We start from the raw sequence: 12,182 nt of genomic DNA, 5'->3' as shown, positions 1-12,182 counted from the left end.
TGTTCCTTTTGAAATTAAAGATGTGTAAGCTGGTTTTTCTTTTTTTTTATTATTTCTTCTTATACATGCAGTATGTTTTCCTTTATGTGCCACATTATAAAATGTCTGACTTCGTACTGTAATTAGTATAATAATGAACTTTGAAAATGTTGTCTCTCCTGCATCCAGAATGTACACTGAACATCTAATGTAATACGCTCATTGATGACTGACTGCACTATTGCAATACTAACTGCTTGTCTACCTACTTGATTTGTATTGCGTGTCCTCATGTATGAACATGTCAGCTTCGATTTTATATTTGTTTTTCTCCCTTGGTGTTTGTATTGCCACGCTGGCCTGCCTTGTTGTGGTCTCTTGGGCCCTGTCAAGCTGCCTCGAGCAGCTTTTTGCCCAAGAGTTCCTACCATGCATATGGTGAAATAAACGAATTGAATTGAAAGTTGCATGTGGATTCTGCCTTTTGTTTCTGCCAGGAATTCTAGACACAAAAAGAATTCAGCATGCAAAGAAGAGAACCTCAGTTCCTGTCGAGAGATAGCCTGGCGGCCTGCTCCCGGCCTCTTCAGTCACAAAAACCTTGTGCACTTCCACGCTAGAGCACTGCTGCAAGCACCTTATTCTGTGGCTCAAGCCTGGGCCCAGCCCGGACCTGCTGCATTATCAGTCTGCTTAGCACAGGCCTGGCCCCCCAAACTCAGCATGAGGCCCTGGCCCATTCCCGCAGCAACTCAAGACGTAAACTGCTCACTGTATGCAAGTAGACTCCTACCATAAGTGGTCGGCAAAGGTGGTCAAGTAGCAATACTTGAAATAACTGGCATGGTAAGCACAAAAATAAGAGAACATAAGGCGGATTTGCCCACTTGGCTTTTTAACAGTGATCGTGCATGTGATTAACTCAAGTTCCGAGAGCCAGATGCAAAGAGCTGAATACACATGTAATAAACTTCTTTGCTTTACCTCTAGATTTTTAATCGGTCACTTTTTACGGCCCACACTGTCTAAATACTAAAACATCCTCAAAGCTGAAGCAATAACGTTTCTTTTTTTTACGTGAACTATTTTACGAGCTGAACTTATTTCAGAAGAGATGTTTCAGGAGAGACAAAAACAAAAACTCCTGTTTATTGTACACTATGCATTATAAGATGCGAAGTGCCCTGAAACAATATGCTCTTCCACAATGGCGTTTTTCATAGCACAGAGATGTGTTTTTGGGAAGTGAAGGCCCACAGTCAAAGACAATCTTGGAACTGACAGCTGCCCGTTGAGTGGTCGAATGAAGGTCCTTCTCCAGACTTCAAATGTCCAGTCACGAGCCATAACACAAAACCGAGCAGACAAGAAACACCTTGGGTAGATTCGACAGCGTGCGCCCACCAACAGCTGAAAAAGCCCAAGCCAGCGGTGCTCTATAATTTAGTAGCCGAACCACTTGTGCAAATGAGCTGTGTGCCAAGCATTACAACTCTCTACAAGGGCGCCGTGGTAGTGCATCCCGCTGCTAGATTTCACACTTTCTAACCTGCGAGACCAGTCTGCTGCTCTTCAATCACTGAAAAATGCCATTTAGTTACTTCCCGTGTACCATTCAACGCGGAGAGACGCCTGCGTCCGAAGTTACTTGGACATTACACTGTGAGTGACACTGATGGAAATTGGCCTACAAATGGCATAGTTAAGCATTCTCTCATTCCACATTAATGAAGAACTCCCTGGAAAGAATTTAACATCAGAATTCCTTCATTTTCAAGATGTTCCAGGCATGAGGCCACAAAAAAGAGATACAGTACTGTTCACAATGTTTTAAAAATGGCCCTGTTTCATCCTTGTGGTTGCTATGTACAGCCTTTGTCAAAAGTAACCAGGCTGCATGGTTTGCTTCTAGCTCGTACAATGGAGCCCTTACAGCTTCCCTGAAGCTGAAATGGTCGTTAAAGGTAAGGACTGGGGGTCTTCTTACCTTCCAACATGTTTTGATCTTTAAGAAAGCCACAAGGGCTCCATTATACAAGCTAGAAGCAAACCACGCAGCCTGGTTACTTATGACAAAGACGGTACATAGGCCCTCTATGTACAGGCTTGAGCCTAGCCCAAGCTCGCAACTTCAAATCCAGGCCTGCCCTAGATCTGGTAAAACAGCGAATTTTCCGGCCCAGGCCGAGCCCGGGCTGGCCCGCTTCTCACGCCTTGGAGGATTTACTCACCAAAGCCGTCATCATTCATGAGACTCAGTGAACCATAGTCCTCCTTGAGGGTGATGTCTTCCGCGCGGCTCTGGTTCAATGTCACTGCCGCTTCCATGTCAATGTTGCTGCACAAGAGAGAGGTCACCATTTAGGATCGCTCTCTCGTTCCCTGGGCATTTAATTGTTCAATGCCATGAACTCAATCGGTTCAGACTTCTATACTGTTCTTCACATTGTCACATTATTTTCACAATATCATTCCCATCACCTCTTGCTTAGAGGCGAACTTCCCAGACTACCTTTGTAAAAGCTGTATGCACTTATGGTATGCCAGCCTGCTACACATGGTGGAAGAAATAGTTGGTATAGGAAGTTTAGAGACAGGAAGGTTTTGTCAATATCGCAACCACATCTGAGTGCTTTCCAGAACAGCCATCCAAAAATGTGTCCCAGAGAAATCTAACGAAGATCAGCACCTGCGGTTGAGCTCTCCCTGTAGCATACACAACATGAGCAATATGTTGAAGGCCAAACCAGTTTTTCACTTTCAATTAAAAAAAAAAAAAACGCCTAAAAATGCTAGTTATCAAGCAACAGGTCTCCACTCTTAAATAGGATGCAATGAAATATGAGTTACTTGTTTGACTAAGAAGTGACATATATTGCAGTGCAAAGCTAAGATGTTCAATCATACCAGCTTTGAAACCGCTTCATAGCCCAGTCATTTTTCATAATTGGTTTTTGCAAGAAAGCAGAGATATGCGCAGCCCAGGCATCAACTGACTATGAAGGTAGTGCCAGAGAGCTAGCACTACCAACACTTTGATATCACCCTGTGATGTTTGTCATGCCCATCTCTTCACAGAAGTTTCTAAATCAGATCGAAGTGACAAGGTCTAACCAGCCCTTCTATGAGTGCCAACATCTCTGAATATACATTTTATTAAAAAAAAAAAAGCTCTAAAATTCCTGAGCAACTCTGAGCAGTTCATTTTACTGCCAAACATAATAACAGCACTCCATATAACTCTCAATTTAGAACCAACAAATTAACATCCACATTATGAAATGCAGGGCCCACAAAAATAAACAGCAGGACTGCGCGAATCAGACAGGACAGGAAACACAGAAATGAAAATGAAAATGACACCACGGGCGCAGTGGTGTCGTTTTCATTTCTATGTGCTTTGTCCTGTCTGACTCGCGCAGTTTTACCTTTTACTAAAATGAACCAACTAGCCCACAAGTACGTTCTACTACAGCCTATGGCATCCCCTTCAAATGGTAGGAATAAGGAGCCCAAGCATAAATGACAGAAGACAGCGGGAAAAGAAGGCACATATTGTCATTTACAGTTTAGTACATCATACATAAGCAGCGCACAGTCAGCAAAGCTACAAGGTGCCAGTGCGGCTCACCTGAGGTCGGGCATGGCGGTCTCAAAGTCATGGAACACCTCAGGCAACGTGATGGTGCTGAGAGCAGCCTGCCTGCCTTCCTCAGGCAGGTCGACTGCTCCCGGCCGGAAGGCCATCTTGATCTTGATGAACGCTTCATTGCAGTCGGCCAGCAGGTACTTGGCCTTGCGAGAGTAGATGCGCACAATGCCCAGCAGCAGGTGGCCCGAGGTGCGCAGCGCCATCTTCACTTTCGGCTGCAGGATGCCCTCGACACTACTCTCGATGTTGGTCTCAAAGACGTGCGCCTTGGTCAGCTTCTTGTCCCAGTGGGCTGCTAGCCAGATGCGTGCCAGCGGGCCCTTCTTGGCCAACACAAAGTGTGCGTAGAACATGGCCGCCGCCTCCGGTCAGGGGGACCCACGCCCCCCTCCACTCACGAGTCCACTCCTGCAAGTGTGAGCTCCTCGTCAGAGGCAGTTGGTGGCCACGCAGACACCAACGCTGGCATTCCTTGCCATTTTTTTAACACGTGTGCAGTCAATGCACCCACACAACCACAGAAAGCCATGACACCTCTTACACACACCAAGCATATGGCAGGCACTCACAAAGCAAAGCAAGGGACATGCATGCCTACGTAGAGATGGCTCTTGCCATAAACAAGCCACTTTCCTGACATATACATTTCAATTTCTGTGTAGCAGAACTACCACATATCAAAAGAAGCAGCCACCAGATTTCAAGGCTACTGCATGATGGCCAGGTTGTGGCCAGGCACTCAAATAGCATTAGCTAGATTGAACAGGAAGTGAGACTATAAAAAGACTAAATTAAGAAGCAATATTAGGGATGAGGACAGCATCATAAAAGCAATGTGCCTACAGCAGAATCTATCAAAATTTCAGAATGCATGTGAAAACTTGGTGAAAACACTTGAGTAGATGGTCAATGTCTTGAGAGTAAATGCTCACCAGCAAGCCAGCACAGTTGAACACACTGAAGGCACAAACTAGAAAAGACAAGAAGAGCTAAAAGGGCTCTACAGAACTTGACTGTTGCTTAATTGTACCTACGCTTGTACTGGCACCGCAGCTGTTCATATCAGTAATTATCTCCTGCTGCATTTCTCTTGAGTACCTAGATGCCTCTCTTTCACATCATGCAAGATAGCCGATACTAACCATAGCCACACTAAGATGCCACATAATATATTAATATCACACACTTAGATGCCATGTAATGTAGCAGCACACAACTACAGACCTAGCCTGACAACAAATGTGGCTGCCCAATTTCCCTACCATATTCCATGCTTTTTGCAAGTCAGAGCAAATAGGTCTTGCATAGCATCCTGATGTTACAGCCTGAAGTACTACCCTTATCCCCAAATTAAATGCATTAGCACGGGCCTGAAAGTGAGCTTGCTGCCAGAGACCACTTCACTCAGGCAAATATGTTGGCCACCAGCACCACCATCATCATCATCAACAGCACCAGCACCAGAAGCCAGGTGAGACCACTGGAGGGCAAAGGCGTCCCCTCAAATATGACCAGGTTTCTTGTAGATCACTACAGTAACCTGCAAGAAACCTGATCATACGCAAGCTATGGCCACCTCATCCCACGAAATTTCCTAGCCTCGTCTGCTCCTTTTACTCTGTTCCACCCCCGCCAGATTACTAGCGTTAATTTTTTGCACAAATGTGCAAAATTTCCCACAAAGTGTCATATGCATTGACGAAAACAGCAAAATCAAAATACTGTGATTAATCAAATAAACAAGCAAAGCATTGTGGAAATAATTTCTATTTCGAAGGTGCACATTACACTCAAAATTGAAAAAAAAAATGTTACTACTAGCAGCAAATAATGTCCACACAAAAAACAGTAGACGGCATGCAACCCCACACACTGTTGCATGGAATATTATTTACAGTGTGCCCTATATGGCATAAAAACCCACCGTATTTGTGACATGAAGGATGCGAAATTCACTTAAAACAAAGAAATCACTGTTAGGTGCAGCTCACTCTCAGACAAAGCTGAGAGCTTTGTAGACAATTGTGTATAAAGCATGCCAAACGTTAATTTTTGCGAGGACCCAATTTCCATAACAATAACAAATCGCCAACCTAATTTGTCTGAAAACATACGCCACCAACTTTCTTTCATTCTTGGTTTGCCTGGTAGTACACTGCATGCTGTCACTACAGGCATGCTAACTGCCACTACAGGCATGCTAACTGTCACTAAAAGCAAGTATATGAAAAAACACAAGGGATTGAGGGCGGGCAACACCTGTGCAAGATCCACACTTTCCTTCACCCTAGTAACCGGCCCTGATGATCTTCTAACGGTGAACAATGAGTGCTAACGCTAGACAATCCACAAAGAGACAAGCGACTCTTTGCAACAAGAAACAAGAAGAAACTTGTATCTTTTTTGTGGAGTATCTAGCGTTTGTGCTCATTGTTCACCATAAGAATATCATGCATCAACTAGCCCCAACCGAAGTTTTATTGGCACTGATGACAAATCATTGACACCAACACCACCCTGAAAGCTTTGATTTTAGTGCGTGCAAATAAATGTTGTTGCTCAATAGCAGAAGGATCATGTGGCTTTTCATTAACTGCGCTCTTTTCACCAGGTGTAGCCTTTACATTCAAATAATATATACTAAATCTCCCTTCTTTACGAATTAACTACCTCTGAAAGCATAGAAAAGCTTGGAGTGCATGAAGGGAGATGCAGCTATTGTGTAGCTTTTATATTCAAATCATATGTACTAAATCTCCCTTCTTTATGAATTAACTAACTCTCAAAGCATAGAAGAGCTTGGGGTGCATGAAGGGAGATGCAGCTATTGTGTAGCCTTTATATTCAAATAATATATACTAAATCTCCCTACTTTACGAATTAACTACCTCTCAAAGCATAGATAGAAGAGCCTGGGGTGCATGAAGGGAGATGCTATTCCATGCAAACAACTTTTTCAGGTATAACACAATACAAAATTCATGAATTTTAATTGCAGAAACATTCAAAAAGAAAGAGTACAGAGACAGAAGCGAGTTGCAGTCACATAGATGCATAATGCTGTACAGATCACAAAACAAAACTTCGTAACTAGCTTGCCAGTTACAATGATTTGCCACAAAATGTGTCATGTAATATCAGTCTTTTTAACCACGATTGCGTTATGCCCCAGTTACTAACAATGCTGACCGAGAATTCCCCGAAGACAACCTCAGCCACATTCAGCATGGTGCAATCATTGGTTGATGACCCTTAATTCCACAAAATGCAAGCTCATTCATTTTCATCGTGTCGCAACTCGCACTCATTTGCACATATGATTCCTGGTTCTCCTGTCAATCTTGTCTCGTCCTATACTTACTTAGGCACCACTATCAGCAACGATTTATCCTGGCACGAGCATGTAACAAACCTAATCTCATCTGCAAATAAAAAACTAGGATTTCTGAAACGTGATCCTTGAGACGCCCCTCAAAATATAAAGTTACTTGCTTATAAATCACTGATAAGGTCAAAACTTGAGTCTGCATCCACCATTTCGAATCCATGGCAAGCATACCTCATTCATTCATAAGAAACCATGCAAAGCAGAGCTGCCAGTTTCATTCATTTCTAGCCTATGTATATTTCACAATTTTATTAATTTCAGCATAGACAGAAGCCATACATCTGCACATTTTCATTACGCAAGTCTCATCACATCAATCATCCACTGAAAGTTTCACAACAACGTGCCGTATGACTACTTTTTTGAAATCATTTTTCTCCACAGCAAGTCACTTCAATGACATTCCCCATGAGATCGCAGCCATAACCTGCCCATCATGCTTCCTAGATAAAGTCATGTCGCAGCTGTCATCATGAAAAAAATTGTCAGTTGTTTATGTTAACCCCACCCCTCATGTTATATCCCCAAAAAGGGGGGATTTGAGATAAAAATTTTTTAAAAACTGAAATGCGCACAGTGCGCAGACTGTTGTACTTTTTGCTACATGCTTCATGCTGAAGTGCAAATTACAGCCGAAAACAGTGCGACATCCATTTCATACCTCAAGCTGAGAGCTCAGTTCAGAAAATAAATAAATGCACTGGTACTGAAATGTCACGGAATGCCTTTTCAGAGCAAATGCTGCTTAGATGATTCACTAGAGCTAATACGGTACTACCTAGGCACTGTCCACATATATTGATTACAAATGAGCTCCACGCTGCTTTGTCTACTTTCTAAAGGCAACCACAAGGTGCCAACCAGTTAAACGGAGCTCACTCCTTAAGTGACGGTTTGTTAAGATGAAGTACTAATCTTTCAGGCAGAATGCAGGCAGCCAGCCAGTCAGTATAGCCATAATACAGCACTACTAGGCACATATCGACTAGTCCTCTTAGAGCCTTGCCGAGAAGTATGAAACAGAAGGCACAGAAATATTAAAAAGCTTTCAAGGCCTCCGACCAAGTACCTAGGCCACTATGGAATTCAATGCTTCCTTAAGAGCACACAGGCTAAATCCCCCTCTCACTGTAAAGTCGTTATTAAAAGATACCAAAACGAGAACAGCAACGACCTTCACAAACAAGTTTCTGTTCAGTAAAGTACTGGGGGACTTGGAAATGCTAGAGGAACTGGTTTATTTCAGTTTATTCAGTGTCACGCTGCGTCATTCAAGTTGCAAATACAAGTGCTTTCAAGCAGCTGTATGTGCAACTTCATGTGAAACATCGAACGGAGTTTGAGCTCATTTTGTTGTAAGCACTACTTAGGAGCTTACAAAGCTAATCAGTGGTATGTTTGTGAGGGAATACGTTTGCAGTCAAATGGGAGAGTTTATTACCTGCAGAAACATACTAAATATTACACTTACTAGCCCTGCTCCCTTCAGTACACTTTCAAATGAAAACTGGGCTAAAATTCGGAACTGACAGACATGTGCGCGAAAAGTTGATGCGATTACAGGAGGTAGCGCAATTGACGCGACTTGACCAACAAATTACAGTGGAGGTACCAACGCGTCAGCAATATCCGTGTGGAAACAAACTATGCTGCAAGAGTATGGTAAGAAAAGCAAAGAAGGCGGGTAAGCGTACAGCATATGCGCCTGCCCTCAAAACACACGCTCCTGACTGAGCAGAGAAACAAGACGTTCACTGCTGTCGCAGAGGAGTAGATTATTAGTGAATAGCCTCATTATTAAAAATTTATTGCATTTTCTTTTTCACCACACGCTACAACCGAATGAGAAAAAAAAATCTTCTAGCACGTTGTCAAAATTAAGTTACCTCCAGCTTACAAACAAGACTGAAACCATAAATCTGCACGCAGATAACACCTTCAGTAAGACGAAGCAGAACATATGAAAGCATTTTCCAAATTCCAACGCCTTCAATCAGGAAACGTAAACATCTGGCGGATACTGCCCGAAACGGGCGCGAATTTTTCCCGCCGACCGCTGCCAACACACCTTTGATCTCACAGCACTCATAATGCCGAGGCTACACATCGTTCCTCAATCACGCGATCCTGCCTCGACAGCTCAGATTTCGCGCAGCGAACGGATGGGATACTAGCCGGCCGCCAGTTATACGGAAGCGCGGGCAGACGCGAAGAACGAAAAAAAAATGTAGAAAAGAAACGCCTACGGCGAAAGCGCCTCGGGAGCAGAGCCGGAAAGCATCCCCACCCAGCGCCAGACAAGCAGCCACCACTGCTACCGTGCGCAAATTTGGGAGTTCGTCAACTTGAGAGTAACGGACGATTGCCCTTTTAAGAATCGCAGGTTCAGAACATGCCAGCACATCGGCAAAGGCGCTGGCCACGCCAGGCGATAGCGATAAATCCGCCATTGCGAGTCGCCGGGCGATGTCTGGCCACTTCACGATCGTGTCGCCGACGCTCTTTGGTAAACAATTTAGCACCCGAAGAACGACGCGAGTAAAGCGTAAGACTGCCAGAAACTGTAGAGAAAGAAACTCGGGCCAGAATCCGCAGGTCCGAGCGAGATCGGCGACCATTTTTTGTTTTTTCTTTATGTGCGCCGTCGGTCCCCAATATTGCCCAGCAGGAATAGGCGCTATCGCTGTAGTGCTTCCGTTTCACCCTAGATGTCATGAGGAGCGCGGCGGCTTGGCCGCTCGGGGGATGAGACCCAAAGAAATGAAGCGAATTGGAGGCGCCACGGCGCGCTCACCTCAATTAATCGCGTCTCTCGGTGATCCCTGGTAACTCCGGCGATCAAAGGTGGTCCAATACGACGGTATCGGGCGACGAATTCATCCGGAAAGCGGTCCTCGGCACCGCTATGAAAAACGGGCCGCGTACTTTTTCACATCCAAAATGGCGTCCTGGTGTTTTCCCGCCGATTCTACCGTTTCAAAACAGACGACGCGCGCCAGAGCGCCTACGCGCAAAAAAGTAGTCCTGACAACTTTGAGAGTGAATAGTTCGGTCATTATAAGCTCCTTCTATTTTTAATTAATAAGGACACATTACATGCGATCAATTCTCTGCACAAATAATCATTTTAGCCAGCTTAAACAAATTTTACTTTTGCATGCATTGAAATACTGCGATGGCGTAGTGCAGGGGTCCGTTAGTAGAGGACGCTAAACGTCGAGCACTGTCACATGACTTATCACGTGAGCAACTGACGCGGCGGTTTTCTTTTGTGTGTGCTTCCTTTGTGGGGCGTGGAGGCGACGCTACGCAATAGGCTCTAGCAGCTGCGTTGCGAAGCCCAGGCGACTGGAAAATGCGGCGCCGACGACCTTTCGGCCGGCCGGAGCCAGTTTGCGATAGCGTCTGTCCTTCGCGCTGTTGCTTCAACCGTAGCAAGCGGTGCGGGCGCGCTCCCAGCCAACCGCCATTACGCGCCGCCGAGTTTGCCCGGCTCCGAGCAGCGATCGTTAACCGTTCGCCCATGGGTCGCGCTTGCTCAGCGCGCTAACTTGCCATACAGCGCTCGCTAGGCAAAAAGCCACTGGGAAATACCAGTTAGCTGCGATAGCGGATGTCTCTTCACGCACTGCTAAAAGTCGACTGGAGGACGAAACCCGATAGCACCGCCTACGTGTCAGCGCGGCCAAGTTTTCCTGCGGCCGTTGCTATTTTAAGCCCGCAGGAAGCTAGCTGTTCGCGTGTTCCGCGCCGGCCCCCGAGGGCGCTTAGCAAGGCGTCGTACTCATCTCGATTTCTTATGCCAGGGAGTCGCCGTGGTTGCGTCGTGTCGTCAGCTTAGCGCGAGCAACAACAAAGCAACAGACCAACGCTGTAATTTTTTACTGTCGCACGCTCGTAGGAGAAGAATTGCGTTCTAAAGTCGACGCGTGCCTTTGAGTGTTCTCGAAAGACGAATTTCTTTCGCAGTGTTTTGCCACATAGTATGCGCCGTGACGGATATTAAGCAGGGTTACTAGATAAGGTTATTAATAGCCAAATCGGGCTGCATATTGACCGTACTGGCGTCAAAATTTTTCTTTCGGCTATGTGGCTATTTTTGGCCTACATTATTTCATAGGCATATTAACAAAATAGAAATCATTATAATCTGCTCCCTCACGAATGCCTTGATTTCGTTGCACGCTTCCTCAGCCTTATGCCAGTGAGCGAAGCACCTGCGGAGGACTTGATGTGAAATATTGTGTGGGCGTCGGGTCAGACATGACAACTGTCGTGCGGGCAGCACGCAGCAGCCTTTACACAAAAATGAAGGCAGAAAATGCATGACTTGTGCATGTAAAGCGTGCGTGCCATTCCCTACAGCCAGCATGTAATGAGGCGATTGGTGTGCTACCCACCCACATTGACTACATTGTACGCCAATTCACACTTTCTCTGAAAAGGCAGCAAGAGTACAAGAAAACTTACGCCGGCATCACCTTGGGTAATGTTCCAAATACGCTGGTAGGTGTCTGTGCGACAAGATAGCTCAGCACTGCACCTGCCTTGCAAGCCCACTTTGAAGCAATGAAATGTACAGAACACAGCTACGCAACAAGTGCATTAAGCGAATACATTGATGAGCAAAATTTGCTTTCTGTTCAATTGCTAAACCCAGTCGATGAATTCGAGCGAATAAACAAGCTCTTTCAGTCCCCGTACCCTTCCAGGCTAAATGAGGAACTCATTTCTTTTGTGAAAACGCTAATGGCAAGAGTTGTAGCGTCTTTGACAACGCGGAATGGGAGCAGCACATATTGCATGTCAGAGCATGCAACATGGGAGTTATATTTTCTTAACTGCCTCGAGAAGTCTTCCCACAGCGACTCTGGTAAAGTGTTCTGTTGAAAAAGTTGAACGTAAAGGAACACTCCTTCGATTTTGGGCATCGCTCATTCGGCGCTTTTATAGCAACCAATTCAATTTCTGGGCAAGAATCTGACTATCATCTTCTTCTGGCCGAGGGCACCCGGTCCATTAATGAATTGAAAAAATGTTGCCGGCAGGCCGACGTTCCGACTGATGTCTGATCTGGCCAGGAATAGAAGCCGCTGCAAAGATTCTAAACCGGGCCATGAATTTTGTCTCATTTCAGCTCCAACATTTTGTATGGGCCAAGCA

The 12,182-nt window shown here is 45.1% G+C and overlaps 1 protein-coding gene across 2 annotated transcripts in view; it reads right to left on the bottom strand.

Annotated features, from left to right (window-relative positions):
- The window catches only part of vtd (RAD21 cohesin complex component verthandi), a 34,067-nt gene extending 24,090 nt beyond the window's left edge, over positions 1–9,977 (bottom strand). For both annotated transcript variants that reach the window (XM_089566103.1, XM_089566104.1), the window contains exons 1-3: positions 9,814–9,977; positions 3,611–4,039; positions 2,211–2,317 (exon numbers count right to left, since the gene is read on the bottom strand). In XM_089566103.1, coding sequence (XP_089422229.1) covers positions 2,211–2,317; positions 3,611–3,984 — 481 coding nt within the window. In that variant the 5' untranslated portion in view covers positions 3,985–4,039; positions 9,814–9,977. The remainder of the gene's footprint in view (positions 1–2,210; positions 2,318–3,610; positions 4,040–9,813) is intronic.
- Between the last annotated feature and the right edge of the window lie 2,205 nt (positions 9,978–12,182).

The sequence above is a fragment of the Amblyomma mixtum genome, chromosome 1 (genome assembly GCF_055824585.1).
Source record: "Amblyomma mixtum isolate Tamu chromosome 1, ASM5582458v1, whole genome shotgun sequence".
Classification (NCBI taxonomy): domain Eukaryota; kingdom Metazoa; phylum Arthropoda; class Arachnida; order Ixodida; family Ixodidae; genus Amblyomma; species Amblyomma mixtum.
This window is presented reverse-complemented; position numbering and strand designations above follow the sequence as displayed.